This window comes from Oreochromis aureus, linkage group 20 (genome assembly GCF_013358895.1).
Source record: "Oreochromis aureus strain Israel breed Guangdong linkage group 20, ZZ_aureus, whole genome shotgun sequence".
NCBI lineage: Eukaryota > Metazoa > Chordata > Actinopteri > Cichliformes > Cichlidae > Oreochromis > Oreochromis aureus.
In genome coordinates this window covers 24,605,128-24,626,332 of record NC_052961.1, presented here as the reverse complement: position 1 = coordinate 24,626,332, position 21,205 = coordinate 24,605,128, and the positions used below count along the sequence as shown (strand labels likewise).

The window sequence follows — 21,205 nt, the reverse complement described above, 5'->3', positions numbered from 1 at the left end:
ATCTCACCTTCAACCGGCCAGACGCACACCCACCGCCGCCCCTGCACAGGAAAAGACGAAACAACACAAAAAGAACCGACAAGCGAGAAACAAACCAGCAGGGGCAATCGATTCGCTTCAGAGCTCATTGTTTTAATGATGTAGGGGGTTGTTTTGCGCCTTGACATCCAATTTAGCTGGGCCGCCTCACTGCGACACGAAAACACCGTCCAGCTGCGCATAAATATATTATCGTCTCTCTGAGCCGGTAAGGGTAAGAAACAGGCCGACCTATCCGCCATCCTCAGAGCCGCCTCGATATAAAAGGACCGGATCCTGCGCGCATCACTCCCGCTTACTCAGACGCACAGATCAGGCCCAAGATCTAATCGCCTCCAGCGTCAGCAGCATCTTTCCTCTCAGCAGAAAGCAGCATCCTCCACCTTGAATCTGCGCAATGGCCGATGCCCCAGCGGAATGCAACATAAAAGTGCTGTGTCGCTTTCGTCCTCTAAATCAGTCGGAGATTTTACGTGGGGACCAGTTCCTACCCAAATTCCAAGGAGATGACACCGTCGTCGTCGGGGTGAGTAAAAAGGAGCCGCTTTGTTGTGCAGGAAGGCCCTCCATCAATAAATCATCAGCCCGGCCCATCTGTTTGGGTTGTAGACCAGCAGGAAAACACAATATTCAGGGGAGGAACGGGGGCACCCCCCCCCCCTCTTTTTATTTTTCCCTTAAATTGTCCTTTCACCTAGCATAACAAGCACACATGGCTTTTATGTAGCTAATATTGATAAAATGCGCACTCTGGCCTCCTACATCAGCTGACTAAGGACTGCACCGTGCAGCTTATGAATGACACACATCAGGCCCATCATCATGCTTTCTTTAGTTTACCATCATTAAACATTTTATGGCACATTTATAAAGAGACATATATGGTTACATAACATGTTCCAAACTGTATATGACATACACATTTAAGTTATTTTCTTATATAGGCCTGCATAACAAATTTCCCACGCGTGGGACTAATAAAGGTTATCTTATCTTATCTTAGCTTAGCTTATCTTATGAGAGATATAAGAACCTTTAATTTATAAACTGTTACCTGTATATAAATGAAGGTAAATAAATGTAAAGTATTGCCCAGGATCATCTTTGCTTTTCATTTTATTTATTGATTTAAAATGTTTCTATGCTTATTTTTATAATTTTTTTTGCTGTGCCGAAGTAGAAAACGTGGCCTGTTTATATGCAAAACACAAGACTGAATTCATTTCTGTTGTGTTTATTACTCAGCAGATGCTCGAAGCAGTAGATGTTTCAGCTTTGAAGACAGATGAAGGGTTGTTGGGTGGAACCAAACCTAAACAAGCCGCATGTGTCTCATTTACTGCTTTTAGATTTTTTATTGAGGTTAAACAAACAAAAATTATGTCCTAAAATTATTTTTTATAGCCAACAATGTCATCTTATTACAGTGCCTGCAATAACACTGCTTGAATGTCTAATGAAAATCACATAGTTTAAAGAAACCTCTGGAAACTAGAAAGTTAATGCACCATTAACTGTCTGCCATATTCAGTATACGAGACGCTGACTTCAAAGGAATATTTGTGCTTTTTCAATGTATTTATGTAGTTTTAGTGTTTTAATTAAAGTAGAATTGACGTATCTAATATGCAGACGGAGGAATCATGTTGAAATCTTGTCTACCAGTAATGGAAATATCTCATCCTGACCTTCCTCTCTCCCCTCAGCATGATGCTGTACAGTAGAGCCAGAAACTGATACCTCTAATTGCCCATAGAGATGATCAATAATCATTCAGTGAGCTCAGGCATCTCTGACTGACCTGCTTTATCTCCTTTCTGGCTCCACCTTTTTTGTGCCTCCCATTCTGGCTTTATCAACTATTTCATCCCGCTTTGGTGTTTTTCTCTCAGTCTTTTGTCGTTACTGTCTCACTGCTCATCTCCATCTGTCCTCCCATCCATTTTTATGCCTCTTTGTGTGCCTCCTTCATCCCTCCCAACCTCCCTCATCCTGGGACTGAATTGTCTCTCTGTTAAATCATGCTGGCGTGGGGGTGGTCTGCAGATGAGTCAATTTGTTAATGACATTTTCTACGGCTCATGTTCTGGCAGCATCATTCTGCGTTGCTTTGTGGACTCTGCCTCAGATGGGATGGTGACATTCAGGGTTTTATTAGACTGGTTTCTGCAGCCGTGCCTGTCTGGGGCTGAGTCACTCGTCAGTGTCTCACACAGTGACTCTGGATTTTAGGAGGAACCGATCTATCATGAGGACAACGTTTGAAAAATACAAAATACAGACACAATTTTAGACTTATATAAGCAGGATATGAGCTTCATTTGGATGATTTTATTCCCTTGTTTTTTTGTATTGTGTGCACGCTTTAGTGCCCACCAGCTACCTGTTCATCATTAGATTTTATGCTTGCATTTATTTAATACCTTTATAACAGGCATTAGATATGCTCCTGTTTTCTGTTTCAGAGTGTGATGAATCTCTGTTACTGGGCAGCAAATTCTGAGCATTTATCACTTTCAGCAATTTAACTGGAATTATTAAGCTAGAGTTTTGAGGCTGGAGGCGAAACAGCTAGCCTTGGTCTGTTCAAACATTAAACTGTCAACTGTAATCGTCAGCTGTTAAGAAATTTGCTGTGCCCAACCAAGAATTAATTTAGTACTTAACCCACTTAGAAGTTTTCATATTTACATTTTAGTTTTCATATTTAGTACAATATACAGCATGATGCTGGAAATAAAGCATTTCAGTACACCCAGCCAGTAATATGAAGATGCTACATCAAGGATGAAATATGTCTCTGACTATTTTACTCTGTGGTATGCATTTCAGACTCTGTTTCATCTTTGATTTACACACATACACCTACAGGACCTGATCGGCCAATGGAAACCCAGGCCGTGAAGCTCCTGGCACACAGTTTTTGTGCTGATGTTAATGTCAGAGGAAGTTTGGTGACTGCAGTTACTGAGTCAGCAGAGTGTTGGAGACTTTTAAGCACTATGCACCTCAGCACTCGGTGACTATGTTCTCTAATTTGTATGTGAATGATTTAGAACATTCCTTCACAGACGTGGCCCAGTAAGAGTATGGATAATGTCATGGAAAAAGCAACTCTTATTAAACTTTTTATGTTTTAATGCACCATCATTCTTCCTTAATGCTTGGTCGGGAACAAAGGATGCGTTCATTTGAACCATTAGTTGTACTTCAGTAGGATTTTATGACCTGTTTGTTCTTGTTCCTTGTCTACGCAGGGAAAGTCCTATGTGTTTGATCGGGTGTTTCCAACCAACACCACCCAGGAGCAAGTCTACAACACCTGTGCCAAGCAGATTGTGAAAGGTATGGATGAGCTGCTAAATAGATTAGAATTCTTCAAATTAATGAATGCATGTTGCGTAACTTCATTTTCTTGTTTTTTCTTCCTTATAGATGTGCTGTATGGATACAATGGCACTATCTTTGCATATGGACAAACCTCCTCCGGGAAGACTCACACTATGGAGGTAAATTTTCTTTTAACGTTCATTTTTTTGAGCGTTGGGCTATTATGCTGATTCTTTGTGGTATACCCATTTTTCCACTTATGGATGGTGATTTACCAGAGAATTTATGGAAATTTAAAGGCATTATTATAATGAAGAAAATATATCAAACTAGATTTTACTGTGTGGCTGTGTCTCACATGTAATTACATGCACAATTTCCTGTTGCAGGGCAAGCTGCACGACCCTCACCAGATGGGTATCATTCCTCGCATCGCCGAGGACATTTTCAATCACATCTTTGCCATGGATGAAAACCTCGAATTCCACATCAAGGTGTCACATTCGTTACATGCGTTGATGTCTTATCTTGTATTATGTTTATGTTTTTGTTTCATTGTGTTGAGCTTTGTTTGGACATACCTTCTTTTAAAAAGTAATTTTCTGCAGGCGTGTAAACCTGCTTCAGACAGTAATTCGCTTAAAGGTTTTTTTTTCCATATGAGGAAACTTTTTTTTCTTCTCCAACAGGTTTCCTACTTTGAGATCTATATGGATAAAATCCGTGATCTCCTGGACGGTTAGTATTTGAATAAATAACTCACATCAGTTTATTTTGATTTACCACTGTGATTAACCAGTGCAGCATTTTTCGTTTGCTCTAAAATATCCTCCAAAAAAGTCATTGATTTTCCTTTATTTACTTTTTAGTGACAAAAACCAACCTGTCTGTTCATGAGGATAAGAACAGGGTGCCATATGTGAAGGTAGGTGTCCTACCTGAATATCTGTTCATGGGCTGCATCAGGTAAATGATAATATGCTTGTCTCCTCTCCTCTCCTCTCCTCTCCTCTCCTCTCCTCTCCTCTCCTCAGGGATGCACTGAGCGCTTCGTTTCAAGCCCTGATGAAGTTATGGATGTGATCGATGAGGGCAAAAATAACCGCCACGTTGCTGTGACTAGTGAGTCTTTATCTTTGTGTTACAAGATGCATATGAGTAGTACAGTCCTGTCTGATGTTTTCCTCCCATAATTTTTATATATAATACTGTAACAAAAAGACAAATCTAAATGTTTACTCTGTAACATTTCTGATTTCTTACTGCTCCGTACCAGAATACCAGTTCTAGTTTCTCACTGTTGCTAATATTAGCGCTCAGGACTTGTTAGTGATGCATGAGATGGCAGCTGAGTTCATGTGGCCTGTTAATGTGTTATGTAATCAGCATGTTATTGTGCATTATCACAAAAAGCCTCACTCATTTTCGCAGAAATGAGGTTCTGTTATATGCATTTCATAATGTGATGCAATTGTGAGAAATGAAGTGGTTTGTATGACAATAACAAAGCAGGAAAGCAAAATTTTATTTGAATGAAGTCATAACAAGCATCAGGAGCTGCTGCACTTTGCTCCTCCAGTAAATGTAATTGGTGTGCTTTGATTAATGCTTTTAAACCTCCAAAACACCGGGAGCATAACTTGACCTTTTCTGTAATTCTAGTACTTTGTATCGACCTGAGTGCTGCTGACTCACACCTGTGTTGTCGGGTAATAAAAATGTAAGCAATTGATGTGTTCAACATACAGAGTTTACAGGTCAAGCTGATTATTTGGTCTCATGGCGTAAAACCTCACTGCAGTATATAATAAAAATAGCTAAAAATAACAGCTGAGCTTATTGCCATTAAGCCCTGGGATTTATTACATTAAAATTTCTGCAGAATTGTAAGTATGTCTTAAATATTTAGCCAGATAGATTTGAACTTTTCTGCAGTTTTACTGAGCAAGTTTAAAATTTATTCTGGTCAGTGAGACAGATTTTATAGCAGCAGAGATATTTAAAAAATAATAAAGAAACCCTGCTGATAAATATCCCTCCAAAAAATAACCACAGTGTGTGTGTGTGTGCACGCGCGCACGTGTGTGTGTGTGTGTGTGTGTGTGTGTGTGTGTGTGTGTGTGTGTGTGTGTGTGTGTGTGTGTGTGTGTGTGTGTGTGTGCGTGCTGCTTTTCTGTGGGTCATGTGCTGACTCAGCGCTGAACTCCATTGCAGGCAAAAAAAAAGAATGAGGTCAGATCTGCTTTGGGATTCTGTGTCAAACAAAAAACATCAGCACAGCTTCACACTTATAAATCTCAGCCTGCACAGACCTCCGCCATTCAGAGTTAGTGCCTTTTGTGCCTCAGTGTGTGTGTGTGTGTGTGTGTGTGTGTTAGTACACACAAAGTCTTTCTGTGAAATCTTTTGAAAATGGGCTTTTCTGCAAAGTGATTGAAATGGATCTTTAAGTTACCGCCTACTGCAGATTGTCTGTAGTTCAGAAACAAAGCAGTACATGTGTATGTTGATCCATTAGTTTGCTGTAAATGTAAATCTGGGAGACAGCGTGGACTAAAAAAGCAGCCATCTTGTCTTGTTAAAATGGAATACTTAAAGTTTAGAAGTGATCATTTCCAACTTTTCAGGAGAACATTTGCCTACATTTTTCCAATCTTAGTGCTTCTTTTTAAAACACAGAATATCAGTTAAATCATTATACTTGTAACCAATATTATCAAGTTAATTGAGCTGTATTCTGGTCAAAAACTCTTTATCTAGTGATGTGGAAGAATACAAATTCGTTCACATTTTAATCTGCTGTTCTGTGTTTTTTTAATGGCTTGTAATTCATTTTAACATTCCTCCTTCCTAGTGTGTGCCTTTAATTAACTGCAGTTAGCCTTCTTGTAAATAGTAATTTGATGATCTCAGCATGTAGGTAGTGTGGCAAGAATACGAATATAGGTCAGAGTAAAAAGTCCCATTCATATATGCATAAAATAAATTAAATATGCCATGTGATAAAACGAATGAGAAAAAGGGTAAAAAAAAAAAAACAGACTTTCTATCATCTAAGTCTTGAAACTGAAGACAAAGGGCCAAAATTCCTGTAAAAACAGTAAATAAGAGGTCTGTGTATGCAGTTATCACAGATTGCAAACATGGTAAAATATTCCAGAAATTTAATTCACTCATTTTCAATGTTAATACAGAGGTAAGCATCTTGGGCCACTTTATAGAGCCCTGAGACTTCAGATACGGTGTGTCAAGTTCTCCAAAGCTTTCCAAAGCTTCTGGAAAGTCGATAAAGCTGAAGGCTGTTTGTTGGGGGGATAATGTAGTAAATGGACTTAAAAACCTCCATGAAAAAACAAATCAATAGTCTGATGCAGAAGAAAAAGTTGTGCTGCCCTGCTCTATAAGCCTTTTCTCATCCTTTGTTTCAAAATGCAAAGTCTCTCCATTCAAACAGTTTAAACCATTTTAAGCTGCCAATATAAAAACAGGGAGTACATGTCAAAAATCTAGTTTCTTGTTTTTTCCATAGTGTCGGCGGCTTCAGTCATCCATCCATTGAGCTGATCTGTGAGCAGTCTCTTAGCAAACAGGCTAATAAAACACTGTCTGACCTGACACACACAATTCCCACTGACCTGCAGCTTGGATGGAGACAGCAGTGGACAGGATGTGATATAGCCTGTGATGCTGAGCAGCACGGTGTTGTCTGCTTCCTGTCGATGGCTGCTGACTCACTGTGCTGCAGAACGGTGTGCTGATAACAGTTTGATGGGCCGACACTCGGCACTGCACTGAGCTCATGCCCTCAGATATCATCTGCAGAGAAACCTGAACTCTGTCTGAGAGAAGCTTTTAGATCGATGCTGTTTGATGCCTGTTCTCTGTGAAATGCTGACACCACTGTCCTGCAGTGATGGCTGGTCTGGTTGATAAAATGTGAAAGATTTAAGATCCACCCCTGAATTACTCTTTATTGATTAGTTATTTAAAAATAAAAAAAGGAGAGCCCTAGAGAATGAAATGCCTGAAGCGAAGTCAGCCTGAGAAGACAATATACAAGTTTAGTAAACAGTATACAAAATTACCAGAACTTTTTAGCCCATTGTTTGTAAATTCGGGCCATATTAGTTATCACCAACAAATTCTTGACTCAGCAGTCAGTGATGAGCTTGGGTTGTGGGTAATGCTCGGTTTTGACAAGGTAGTTTTTAAATAACTGTTCATTTTGTTGGTCGTTAAAGCATGATTAGGACTGAAGTGTAATAGTCTTCCATCAATAGAAAGGATGATTCACAGTATTGTAGTTATTAAATAGATAGAAAATCAATTCTAGGACATTTGTTTATTCCATTTTCTGCATTTCTACTTAATAAACTCAGTTAGTTGTAGTTAGTTTAGTTTGGTTAACTGTTGATTCTCAGCTGGTCGTAGTTGTGAGTGTGAATGGTTGGCTGTCTCTCTGTGTTAGGCTCTAACCCTCCTGTGACTCCGAATTGGATAAGCAGAAGAAAATGGATGTTTCTCTGAATGTTGTGTTGTTGTTTGTGTAGACATGAATGAGCACAGCTCTCGGAGCCACAGCATCTTCCTGATCAACATCAAGCAGGAGCACGTGGAGACGGAGCAGAAGCTGTGTGGAAAACTGTACCTGGTGGATCTGGCTGGCAGTGAGAAGGTATGAAAGACTCAGTGTAAATGCCGCTGCTTGTAATGAATAATGTGTGATTATTTTACATTATTCTTTGTTTACATCGCAGTTTTAGTTAATGAGTGAGCCTGTTTTTCCATCACATTCTCCAGCTGCTGTTCTTTGATTTCATTCGCTCCGTTTTTCTTTAATCCAGGTCAGTAAGACCGGAGCTGCAGGTGCCGTCCTGGATGAGGCTAAAAACATCAACAAGTCTCTCTCGGCTCTCGGAAATGTCATCTCTGCCTTGGCTGAGGGCACGGTGAGCTATTTTCACTCTTTCCGCTATCTCCATGGACGGTGTGCCTCAAAAATAACAGTTTGTGATTTACTGTAAAGGATTTGTATTTTTAAGACGGTCTCCTCCTCCTTTGACTTTGATGTTAAACTTTTTTAGGAACATAGAGAAACGGTTTATACTTCCGGCTTTGATTTATATTTAAGGAGTCAATTAAACAGTTAAATTTAAATACAGAGAAGAATAATTAGGTTTTCCACCAGTGAACCTTATTTTTATTCTAGAATTTAGTGACTTTAAATAAGCTGAAACATGTTTAATTCACTCTCTACATTATAAAGTGTTTTGTTTACCTCATTTCTAACACACATGGACACCAACTGTCTGCCTGTTGACCTGCTCAGTACCCACACTCATGATTTTTCTCTTTCATTCCTGCCAGCTCAACAGATTTGGCCATGAAATGCCAAAACTATGCCTGCTAATTTTCAGAGTAGTTGGATATGGCACAACCAATCTGCCACTTTAAAAAGCGGTTCCGGTCCTGGTTAAGAATCCAAGCTGCAAAGGCTGAGAGGCAATGTTTGCTGAATTTATGCTGATGAATTTTTGCACGATTAAAATTAAATCAAGAAGCAATGAAGGATTGTTCTGGCAGTTCTTTTGCTTTATGTTGCTCGGTTTTCTCTTGATGTTTTTCTCTTTTCTTCTAATCACCCTCTCTCATCATCCCTACTCTGTCCTGTAGAAAACTCACGTGCCGTACCGTGACAGCAAAATGACCCGCATCCTGCAGGACTCCCTCGGCGGTAACTGTCGCACCACCATGTTCATCTGCTGCTCTCCCTCCAGCTACAACGATGCTGAGACCAAGTCAACTCTGATGTTTGGACAACGGTAGATGCATGTGTGGATTTAAATCACACGTCATGTTAGATATTTATTTCTAAACCAGTAAAATGTGTTTTGCTTCTTCACATGCAGACATATTTTTTTTAGCATGAAGTAGTGTAGTTATACAGTGTTAACCCTTTAAAAGCAGCATGGAAAACATGATGTCAGCAACATGTTGCCACCTTAACCTACTTGATATGATATTCATGCTTGACTTTAAATGTAAATTTACACATGACAGTTAAATAGTCCAATCTCAGGTTCAGCCAGTAGTAGAGGAACAGATAAAATAACAGGTAAATATGATAATTTAGCTCCTAAAATAGCAGGTAAACTAGGAAATGTGTTTATACTGTGTTTATGTGTTGTCACATTTTTCAGCAGGGAAGATTATCCTTTAAAATCAGGGCAACAAACTATTTTGGGCATGACCTAAAAAACCAATACAGCCTCAGATACCTACTGATGTGGCTCTTGTACGTTTGTTTTTATTCCACAAAGCCAATGAAGGATCTGAAGACCAACTTATTACCTGATATTTAAAAAAATGTGCAGCATTATTTGCTTTTTGTGACTGTTAAATTTCATGTTACCTTGGAGTCATATTACAACTGTAAAGCTGAGTTTTTGGACTCAGTAGGACTGTTGAACATAACATAATCAGCCCTTTCTCTCTCTCACAGTGCCAAGACCATCAGGAACACCGCCTCAATCAACCTGGAGCTGACAGCAGAGCAGTGGAAGAGGAAGTATGAGAAGGAGAAGGAGAAGAACAAGACCCTGAAGGAGACCATTCAGAAGCTGGAGTCGGAGCTCAACCGCTGGAGAAATGGTCAGAACAAATATTGGTGTTGGTGGGTGGCGATGTGTGTGTGGGGAGGGGACTTCAAGGCTGCGTACCTCCAACTCTTCTGTGCTGACATTACAAACTAAAGTGCAACATTGTAATGTGTCTTCTTTGCTCACTTTTTCCTACCCTTTAGGGGAAGATGTGCCCGAGACTGAGAGGACTACATCGGAAATAGTGACCCGTATCGAGTCTGTGGAGGAGCGTCCCATTTTGGACAATGACACCTCCTCCATTGTGGTTCGCATTTCTGAGGAGGAGCGGCAGAAGTATGAGGAGGAGATCCGCAAGCTGTATAAGCAGCTGGATGATAAGGTTCTTGCATACATTCCTCACACAGTGCCTGCAGTGTGTTGCTCTTAGCTGTTTTGCATGGTAAAAACAATGGTGTACATTTTATAATTGAAAGAAAATGTTTTCAGGGTGCTGTTCACTTCCATTTAATGTGTAATTATTGATTTATAGATTGGAGACATCCAAGTGACTGAGTATGGAGTTTTTGTGTTTATGATACCATCATGTGTGTGCAGGATGATGAGATCAACCTTCAGTGCCAGCTGGTGGAGAAACTGAAGCAGCAGATGCTGGACCAGGATGAGGTGAGATCACACAAACTCAGTCACACAAACATATCCACACTGTATGAGCGCGCATGCTGTGAGTGTGAGGATACTTGTTAATTCTAAAATTTAAGCTTTAAGCAGTTGTTTCCCATTCTTTTTATTACCTCCCATTCTTCAGCTTCTGGCCTCATCCAGGGGTGACGGGGACAAAGTCCAGGCTGAACTCGGCAGGCTGCAGGTGGAGAGCGACTGCGCCAAGGCTGAGGTGAAGGAGGTGCTGCAAGCTCTGGAGGAACTGGCCATCAACTATGACCAGAAGAGCCAGGAAGTGGAGGAGAAAGGCCTGCAAAACCAGCTGCTGGCTGAGCAACTGTCCCAGAAAATGGTAAATTTTTGGGGTGTGACAGATTTACTGAGTCAAACAGAACAGGATCTGAATTCAGAGACAGGAGGTGGACCAGAAGGATCCGCTTGCTTCCTCGTTGCACTGCAGAGACAAGCACCTGTTGTAGCAGCACCGTGAGTGGAACACACTGCAGGAGTTGTATAGGAGTCAAAAAATTGTTTGATTTTATAGTTACCAGTATTGTTAGGTGTATAAGATTTTGAACAGTGAAATAATTTTTGTAATTTTTCTCTGTACATCATCATAGTAGATGTAAAATCAAATAACCTAGTTGGCATTAAAGTGCAGACTTTCAACTTCAATGCCAAGGGTTTAAAAAATCTAACAGTACCCCCTTTTCAAAGCCTATTCAATTTTTTTGATCAAATATATGGTGCTGATTCCAAGTGTTGAATTACATTTTATAGCTTTTCACTGGAACTATCAATACGAGGTCCCAGAGCTTTCAGTGCAAGTAAAGAAGGCCATAATTAGGCTGAAAACCCATAAATTAACCATCAGTTAAAGTATGAAGGAGAGAAACAAGCTTGTGATTCAGGCCACATCACATTCTCTCTGAGGCCAATGCTATGACTGCCAGTGGAACCGGGTCACTAGTGTTTATTGATCATGTGACTGCTGATAGATGTAGCAGAATGAATCCAAAAGTCTACAGGCCCATACTCTCTGGAGATTGGACAGCCTTTCCCAATACAAATGGATAATGACCCGAAGCAGCAGCTGAAGGTGAAGCTGCAGTAAAGACCTGACAGAGCATCTCAAGGGAGGAAACACAGCATTTGTGATTGGCTGGAAATGATTTTCATCCAATTATTAAAAACAATGCTTTGGTTTAAAATGATTTTAGTTTGTCCAATTACTTCTGAGCCTCTGAAAGTGGGGGACTATAAAAATGGATGTAATTCCTAAAAAGTAAATGCAATGCTTTTGTTTAACTAGGTAAATTTAAGCTGAAAGCCTGCACTTCAATCACATCCTGATAATAATAACATTGTGTCATTGTCCAAGTATTTATGGACCTTATGTATCTCACACAAACGGTAGGCAGCACCACAGCAATACGATACGTTTAGAGCTCTGTGGTCTTGAGTATGACTCATTAGTATTCCTCTCATACACTAAATCTTAATCTTAATCTTGACTTTCTCCCAAAGTTTTTCAGCCAGTCTGCAGATTTTTCATTTGTGTATTTTTAATGAAGGTCCAGATGCAGTTAAAATGTTTTCTGACAAAGGCTTTAGTTCTCCTTAGGTGCTCACCTTCTTTTATTTTACAGGCCAGTCTGATGGAGCTGGAGGCAGAGCTGTCTCGTATGCAGGAGGTGAGCGGTCAGCAGCGCAAACGCATAGCTGAGGTCCTCAACGGGCTGATGAGGGACCTCAGCGAGTTCAGCTCCATCGTGGGTAATGGGGAGATAAAGCTGGTGAGCACGATCACAGAAGTTTCATTTAGAGTATCAAGCACCGATGGAGAAATTCTTGTTAACAAAAAAAAAAAAAATATTGTTTTCATTTTCACCCTTAGCCAGTGGAGATCAGTGGTGCAATTGAGGAGGAGTTCACTGTGGCCCGCCTCTACATCAGCAAGATCAAGTCGGAGGTGAAGAGCATGGTGAAGCGTTGCCGTCAGCTGGAGAACATGCAGCTGGAGTGCCACCGCAAGATGGAAGAGACTGGAAGGGAGCTCTCCTCCTGCCAGCTCCTTATCTCTCAGGTAGGAGACAGGATATGATGGGGCATCACAAAATAGAGTGAAATTGATGAGTTATGAGAACATATGTGGGCGCGAGATAAAAAGAAACAGACAGAATGTAGAAAATAATATGTCTAAGATATTTCTTCTTGTTAGCAGAGATTGAGTTATTATGTCTCTGATGTCCTGGGGTGGGGCGACACTTGTCTTTTTACAGCATGAGGCAAAGATCCGCTCGCTGACAGAGTACATGCAGAGTGTGGAGCAGAAGAAGAGACAGCTGGAGGAGAGCCACGACTCCCTGAGCGAGGAGCTGGCCAAGCTGCAAGACCAGGGTAACACAAACACACACAGACATACACACACAGAAAATCATGGTGTAAAAATATTAATATTTGACTAAAACCTTCCCTGAATTTGTTCATACTGGTTGAATTTGTTATTTTATGCTTCTATCAGATAACTCCCTGCTTGAGGAGAAGGATGGAGAGAAGGGTGAGACTGAGGATGGAAATGTGAAGGTAAGGAGCCTCCCTAGAAAAGAATTTAATGTAGACCACTGAGTACATTTCTGCCATTGGATCCCGTACACATTCAAAGTGCGTATTATTCCAGTCTGACCTGGTATTTTGGGGCTTTTAGCGGGCTCTATTATGGTGACCGCGCGCACTGTGCTTAACAGAGACTTTTTGCTCATTTTCCATTTTTAATGCAAAGGTGATTTTAATGCAAAGGTGATTGAAGTAAATATTGCACTCTCAGAACAGAGCTGTTACTTTTTGTCCTTAAGTAGACACATGAACATATTTAGTTAAGGGCAATGATGTCCCAATTGAAGACAGCAGCACAATAACGACAATTTAACACATATTTTATGGGGCGATCGTGGCTCAAGAGTTGGGAGTTCGCCTTGTAATCGGAAGGTTACCGGTTCGAGCCCCGGCTCGGACAGTCTTGGTCGTTGTGTCCTTGGGCAAGACACTTCACCCGTCGCCTACTGGTGGTGGTCAGAGGGCCCGGTGGCGCCAGTGTCCGGCAGCCTCGCCTCTGTCAGTGCGCCCCAGGGTGGCTGTGGCTACAACGTAGCTTGCCATCACCAGTGTGTGAATGGGTGAATGACTGGATATGTAAAGCGCTTTGGGGTCCTTAGGGACTAGAAAGCGCTATATAAATACAGGCCATTTACCATTTTGTTGTCAGTGGTCTCATTTCTTTCTGTATTTTTTTTTTTTTACCATATTTAGGGCACAGTTTAACACAACATGTGTGAATGACACAAACAGTGTGTGCAGGATTTTAACACATTCTTTATGAAAGTGTGAGATTTTATAGGTCAGCATCTTTAAAGAGGCGCTCTTCCTTTTTTGTTTTTCCTTTTCCAGAAAGCTCTTCGTCATCAGGGAGAGTCCCACCGTGGTCTCTACCACAAGCAGCTGGCCCGCCTGCGGGATGAGATCAATGAGAAGCAGAGGATTATTGATGATCTCACTGAGTCTGTAGTCATCTTTATTTGTTTTACATACATGTTTTTCATTTCTTATTCCTTACATGCTAACACTGTTAAAGATGACAGTATATTAAAAATACACAGAAATTTGCTGTTATATGTAAAACAATTCAGTTTGGTGTGTATTAATGAAGTATTTTAATGCTGTTTCCTGTTTCTCTTGCTGTCTTTGAACATGTGTCTTTTTTTTTCTTGTTTGCGTTTTTATACCTCATGCTTGCAGTCGTAACTCCAAGCTGGAACTGGAGCTCGCTCAGGTCCGCGCTGACTTCGAACGCCTGAAGAGCCAGGATAGTACCAAGAGCGAACGCCTGGAGGAGCTCTCGTAAGTGTTCAGGGGTCATTTTGTTCTCAGATTTCAATAGAGGGCGCTCAAAACGATACATTAATATGATATGAGATGATAAAGATAAGACATATTCTTATCTTAGCTTCTGGTTTTTCTGTCAGATTCCTGCACGAGCGCCATGAGCAGACCAAACAGGACTTGAAGGGTCTGGAGGAGACTGTCGTGAGTAAAACAGACTGTCACTACCTCTCTGCTTCATACTTCACATCATCCAGAGATGTCTACCTATCTAACCTCCTCTCCATCTGTCTGTCATCCAGGCCCGCGAACTCCAGACCCTCCACAACCTGCGCAAGCTGTTCGTTCAAGACCTCACGTCGCGAGTTAAAAAAGTAAGGCATCGACCATAAATGAAAGGAATTCTTTTTTAAAATCACACTAAGAGGGTTTTAAGGGGTCTGTGACCTTAATATTGCCTGCTAAACCTGAGTAGGAAAAACAATAGCATCCTTAATCCCTCTAATCCTCTTCAATATTTGATATGTTGTATGAAGAAATGTCCTTTCTGGGTAAAACTAGACACAGTCATTTAGTCAAACAGTCCATCATGGGTGTCGCCATACAGAATGAATAACTGTTCATGTTTTTGGTCTAAAGTTTGTACTGATTAAAAAATATTTCTTAAGCTTTTAAAAAAGCAGAACAGCTGGGACAAAAGGCCTGCAGAGAGCTGAGATCAGAGAGCTTCAAACCCAATTTTAAGCTCTTCTTTTAGTAGTAGAGTAACTAAAATTTGAATGAAAAAACTTCTGTCAGCCTTGCCTTAAGCTCTGCAGGTATTACAGTCATTTGGGACAAAATAAAATCTCACCCTTTGTCTCCTTTTTGTGTTTTCCTCTGCAGAGTTCCGAAATGGAACCTGATGATAGCGGGGGGTCTTGCACCCAGAAGCAGAAGATTTCCTTTCTTGAGAATAACTTGGACCAGCTTACAAAGGTTCACAAACAGGTGAGTGACTCAGAAATGAGAGCAGTTATAAGTTTTACTGATTCAAACATGTGCTGCAGACGGGCTTGGATTAGATCTCAGTTGCGGTTGTGGTGGTTTGTTTCTTAGCCACAAAGCAGTTTTGGAGGATAATTAAAATGCTGCACAAGCTGCACATTCTTGTACACAAACTTAATGCATATAGCATAGAATGCGATTTTGAATACACAGAACTGTATTATGTCCAAAAGGCACAGTTTGTGAATGAATTAATCAGGCTGAAAATTCTGTCCAGCTGGTTCGTGACAATGCAGATCTGCGCTGTGAGCTTCCAAAGCTGGAGAAACGTCTTCGGTCTACTGCTGAGAGAGTTAAGGCCCTGGAGACTGCACTGAGGGATGCCAAAGAGGGCGCCATGATGGACCGCCGTCGCTACCAGCAGGAGGTTGACCGCATCAAAGATGCGATGAGGGCAAAGAATGCCATGAGGCGCCCCCATGCAGCACAGATCGGTACTGCACCACCTGATGCTTAATTCTGCAGCCCAGTGACCCAGTTTCCTTGCGGCTGTACCCTGTCTTACATCGCTTTTTCATCCTGACAGCTAAGCCGGTGAGACCAAAACAGCTGACCGTTTGCTCTCCCACCAACCCGTTCTACGCCTACATCCGTGCTACTGAACACGCCGACACCTACAGCAATGCCCTCTTCCAGAGTAACGTGACACCACAGCAGTCCACCAGTGTCAGCTGCAATCCCAACTCTGTCCAGAGCAACACGTGAGTTTAAATCCTTTTCTTCATCTTTTCCAGGCAGATGGTAGATAGTAAACACAAGTTATTATGATTGATTTTTAAGGTCGCTGAGCTTCTGCATTGATCCTAAAAATGAAGCATCCTGTTGTGTTCAGGTTTGCTGCTGAATGTGAGGCCAAATGTATAACTGTGCATGTCTATGGTTTCTTCCGTGGGGTTTTCCACAGAGTTTCCACAGCACTGGGCTACAGAGCAGGAAGATATAATGGGGACATACTGGAATCCTACCCACTCAACATTGACAACGGTAAGTACAATCTAAATGTGTGTGTGTTTGCATGCACCTACTATGGCACTTCTGGTAGTTGTGCTTTAACAAGATACAAATATTGTCAATAGCTCAGTTTTTCTTATTTTTAATGCTACTGCAAACAAACTGATAAAACTATGTCTTGTTTCCAACAGGTAACAGCATCAGTGAAGCCAGAGACATTAATGATAACAGGTGAGGACATCAGTTGCAGTTTCTCTTGTCAGTTTGGATGCTTTACTTAATTTTATCAAATGAAGTGTGCAGTTTGAGTGCGATCCATTTTCTTAACCACTTATCGAGTACGGGATGGCTAGTGTGCATCCCAGCTTTACACAGGGCCAGAATCACAAATTAACTTAATGTGGATTTTTGTGGATTGTTGGAGGAACCAGTTGGAGTGATAAATGGTACATAAGGGTGATATATATTTGGTTATGCAGTGTTGTTTTTGTGTATCTGCGTTAACAGGAGTGACGTTCACTGTGGCAGCGAGGTGGATGATTCAAACAGGCACTACATGATTCAGCAGGAGACTGCTGCAAGTTAATACCTTGGTAACTAAGAAAATCCACTGGATCATAAACACACTTTTAGCCTTATACCTCTGCAGACACTCGCTGACACTTTATTCTCAAACCCCCAACCTTAACAGTCATAACTCAAAGCCTAATCCTCATCAGTATACTGTATTTTTGAGGGATTATCATAAAATAATCCCAGAAAGAGGAGGAAATGTCAGCATATGGCCTCCTTGCTACAACTGCACCTGCTTCCTAACTAGTCCACCACTGTAGACAGTGTAAAACATGAGTGTCGTAGCTGAGAAAATCAGTCTACAAGTTTATGTTACTGTTTGTATAACAGGTTGCAGATGCACAATAGATGCTAATCATATTGATCTAATGTGTTCAAACAAATACAACAAATGTGCTTTAATGGCAAAAATTCCTAAAAGTTAATTCCTAATCATCAGTAGAGCTTTGAATTGACTTCTGTTTCTCTGAACTCTAACTTCCTGTTACTGTCTCTTTGCAGAAGATGACCAAACACTGTACCCGTCCACCGGACCCTCCCCTCCCATTTGCATGCAGCCTGGCCCCCTCAACCCTGCACTGCATCACCGATAATGATGACAACCAAGATCTGTAGCCCTGTAGTCTTCTAATTAGTTGAAGCCCTTTCCTGCTCCAATGGTGAACACTTGCCCTCAGGTTTGGGGTCCGGTCCTTTTCAGTTCAATCAGGATTAAATCCGATATTTTTAATCAAGGAACGCCCCCGGCCAATCAATTTTTCACCACATGCCACTGATGCCGATCACCTCCCGGGGTGGTTGAACTGAAACGGGGCTGACCCCATATCTGATCAGTTAGTACACACATGTTGTAAATAATAGTGCCGTATACTCCAGTAGAGGTTTTTGACCAGCAACTGTTTGTGTGAATGCACAGCCTTCCCCACTCCCTGCACACATCTTCTTAAGGGCATCATATGGATGACATACTGTAGGCAGACATGACCTTTTTCTCTGTCATAAATAAGAGTATAGTATGCAACACCAGCTTGTAACAGAAGACTCACACACTGCGTGCATGTCGCTTTGCGGGTTAGCTTTCCAATCTTTGCCTGTGTCATGAGTCCAGTCGGGGAGCTGGTATGCTGCGAGTCAAGTCTGATCGACTTCGACAGATGTCAGAAAGAGAGAGCTGGTTTCCATTAATCCCGATTGTGGTTTCAGAGCTTTAGGTTATCTTTTGATATCAAAATCTGAGTCCAAGACTTTTTTTTTGGATGTTGTCATTGTGTTTTAAACACGTTATATTGCAAAAATGATATCTGGATCCTTTCTTTTAAGGTAAGAGATGAGTAAAGAAAAAATACGTGAGGGGAAACCCAGCTCAATCAAACCGTCTGTAGTGAGAAATCCTTTTGTAAATGCTTGGATACAATGAGGTTGGAGTCTTTTGATGCACTTTTTCATTCTGGATAATGATGCCCACGTTCCATTTAATGTGGCCCCTTCCCCGCGTCAAACTTTATGAGTCTTCTAACCAAGCCTTAATATGAATTGACTTCTCATGATCAAACTCACACACATTCTCTGCAAACATTTGTAACTACTACCTCTAGAGCTGCTTATTATATAAACTTATAACTTTATGATAAGATATCATCCTTGCAAATGCAGAATGAGGACGGATCCTAGAGTTTCTACAGAAAGTTGCAACTTTAGAAAACCCCACCTGTAAGTAGATTGAAACGCTCTGATCAGAGCTGTCGTTATCTCTTCCATAAGTTCATTCATTCATGCCCATTTTCCGTCTCCATCTTGTCACAGGATCAGAGCTGGGCCAAAATGGGGACTCGCAAAAATCATTAAGATTAAGATGCCATTTTTGTCTGCTAATTTAAATTTGTACAGGCCTTGGTGGAATTTGGATCTCTAAACGTCATGTGAAAACATATCAACATTTGGCAAATCCATGGATTCTATTTAGTGGTTCATTTTTGTTTCAAAAGTCCAGCGGTTGGGGAGGTTTTGCAGGTGAGTCTCCAGCTGAGCAGCCACCAGTCTGGAGCACTTTGACAGGTTGTGCTGTTATTCTTCTGTGAGAAATCCTGACCAGCCAATCAGGATGGAAGAAAGCAGCGTTGCTTTGGCGTGTAACGGACAAGTGGATGTTTTTGCATGAAGGTGAATCGCTGAATAAAACCAGTAAAAACTTAAATGTTAGTTTGATTTTATGCTTTTAGCAGAATAAAAGGGATTAAAGTGAATCTAGTGTCACACTTTACAGGGTAATTAATCCTACATTTTATTTTAATTTATTTATGTGGGGTTTTTTTTGTTTTTTTAAATATAACCAGATTTGTTCCCAATGTAAAATATCCAAAGCAGAAGTGTTCTCGTTTATGCGATCCCTAATCTTTCTCATGTATGTGATCATTCGTGACAGCACCGCTCAGCCTGATGCTTTTACCGGCATTAACAACATCTCAGGGCTTCACATTCCCAATCATAGCTACCATGGTCCAGCCCCATTGTCTTCCTCCTAACCCCAGACTAAAAACTATATGACTGCTGATAAACAATCAGATCTGTTTGTCCTCATCAAAGCTAAGCAAAGGAAGGGGATTAAAAGATAAATCTTACTCTAACATAACAGAATTGTACATACAGCATCTCTTTTCTCACACATTACATCCAAACTGTAATAATCTCCTGGTCAGACCCTACTGTGGACCCTCTATTGGACATCATGTTTTAAGTGTAATAAATCAGAATTTAGAGGGGAGTGTGTACTATATTGTTACCTGCTGTTACACTATCTGATTTGAACATATCTAAATACATGTGCTATATATTGTTAATCCTGTAAGTACAATAGCGCGCAGATGACATAGTAAGATGCAAAAGAAATGCGCACGCTCTCTTTGTTCAGACAAATGTTTGTTTTATTTATTTCTGTATGCCTATAGTGTAGCGTCAACATGAATATGTGAAGAATCACCGGGCAAAAATCTCTGTATATATCGACTCATCACTATGCTGTATTGTATGTGTTGTAGTAAAAAGTTCAATAAACTTGTAGAAAGGAGTGTGTCGCGAGTCATTTGGGTCTGGAAAGCGTCTGAGGCAGTCCCACACTGACAGACGAAAATGGCGCCACCTAGTGGATGGAAACGTATCTTTAAAGGTGATGCATGATTAAGTGAATGAAAAGCAACTTTTTTTTTCACTGTTCTGTGTGAAAACTGAGATGGGTTAATGTGACTTTGAGTTGTTTGTACAAATCTCTGCCCTGAAGAGGAAATGAATTCACTGTGGAAGGATCCTCTGCCAAAAACAATGATATGAAAATTACGTTTGGAAGTTGGAAAAAAAAGTGGAGAAACACTGATATCCTCTCACACCAAAACCATGCTGAGTGGAGTCATGGTAAAGTCAGTATAGATCAGTACGCTAACGACTGTATTGTCGTTTAGATGACATTCCCCGCATGAACCCGGCTTCACACACATTTGTCAAATTCTGTTCAAGTGATGGAAGCTCACTCTGCAGAGAAACTTCCTTTGTGGACTCCTATAATAAGCTGCTGTTCATCTTTCCCACGAGAAAGGAAGCAGTGATGTAAACAGCAGAGGCATGTGAAGCATCTTCAGACTGTACTGCGGGGTGCGTGAGAGAGAGAGAGATGTCCTTATAATAACACACCTTCAGTTGATGGTGAAGTGACTTTTATCTGCACCAGATAACATAAGATTAAAGTGCACCGAATAAAGTGCACTTTAATCTGGGAAATCCAATGGTAAATAATTACTCAGTGCACTCTTTACTTCCTTCAGTTTGTGGAATAAAGTTTTTTTTTATTGTTATTATTATTTGTGATATTTTCCCGCGTCACCGTTTAGTGGGAAAACTGTGGGGGGACTGCTGCTGTTGGTGTGTGCATGCGTGCTGGGTCCTCTACAACCTCTGACCTAAAGAGGAAATGAATTTTCAAATGACATCACGAAAGGGACTTACCACAGCACGATAATAGTGTGATGAGGGAGAGAGAGAGAAAAGATCGGGATTAGGATTATACACGATCTATAAATCGCCTTGTGAAATAAAAAGATACATTCTTATGTTAATTGAAGGTATTTCATGAAATG

At 40.8% G+C, this 21,205-nt stretch overlaps 1 protein-coding gene across 1 annotated transcript; it reads left to right on the top strand.

Moving 5' to 3' along the window:
* Window positions 1-20,139, top strand: kif5aa (kinesin family member 5A, a). Its single transcript, XM_031738215.2, has 29 exons — window positions 1-565; window positions 3,297-3,384; window positions 3,475-3,548; window positions 3,759-3,863; window positions 4,059-4,107; window positions 4,239-4,294; window positions 4,404-4,491; window positions 7,920-8,044; window positions 8,214-8,318; window positions 9,043-9,191; window positions 9,872-10,020; window positions 10,172-10,350; window positions 10,566-10,634; window positions 10,777-10,983; window positions 12,281-12,427; window positions 12,529-12,717; window positions 12,914-13,031; window positions 13,156-13,217; window positions 14,079-14,188; window positions 14,427-14,528; window positions 14,654-14,714; window positions 14,813-14,884; window positions 15,396-15,500; window positions 15,775-15,991; window positions 16,084-16,258; window positions 16,462-16,541; window positions 16,700-16,739; window positions 17,016-17,101; window positions 17,583-20,139. Exons 1-28 carry the CDS (start codon window positions 437-439, stop codon window positions 17,092-17,094), a joined length of 3,129 nt encoding a protein of 1,042 aa, XP_031594075.1. The 5' UTR covers window positions 1-436; the 3' UTR covers window positions 17,095-17,101; window positions 17,583-20,139.
* The last annotated feature ends 1,066 nt before the right edge of the window (window positions 20,140-21,205 follow it).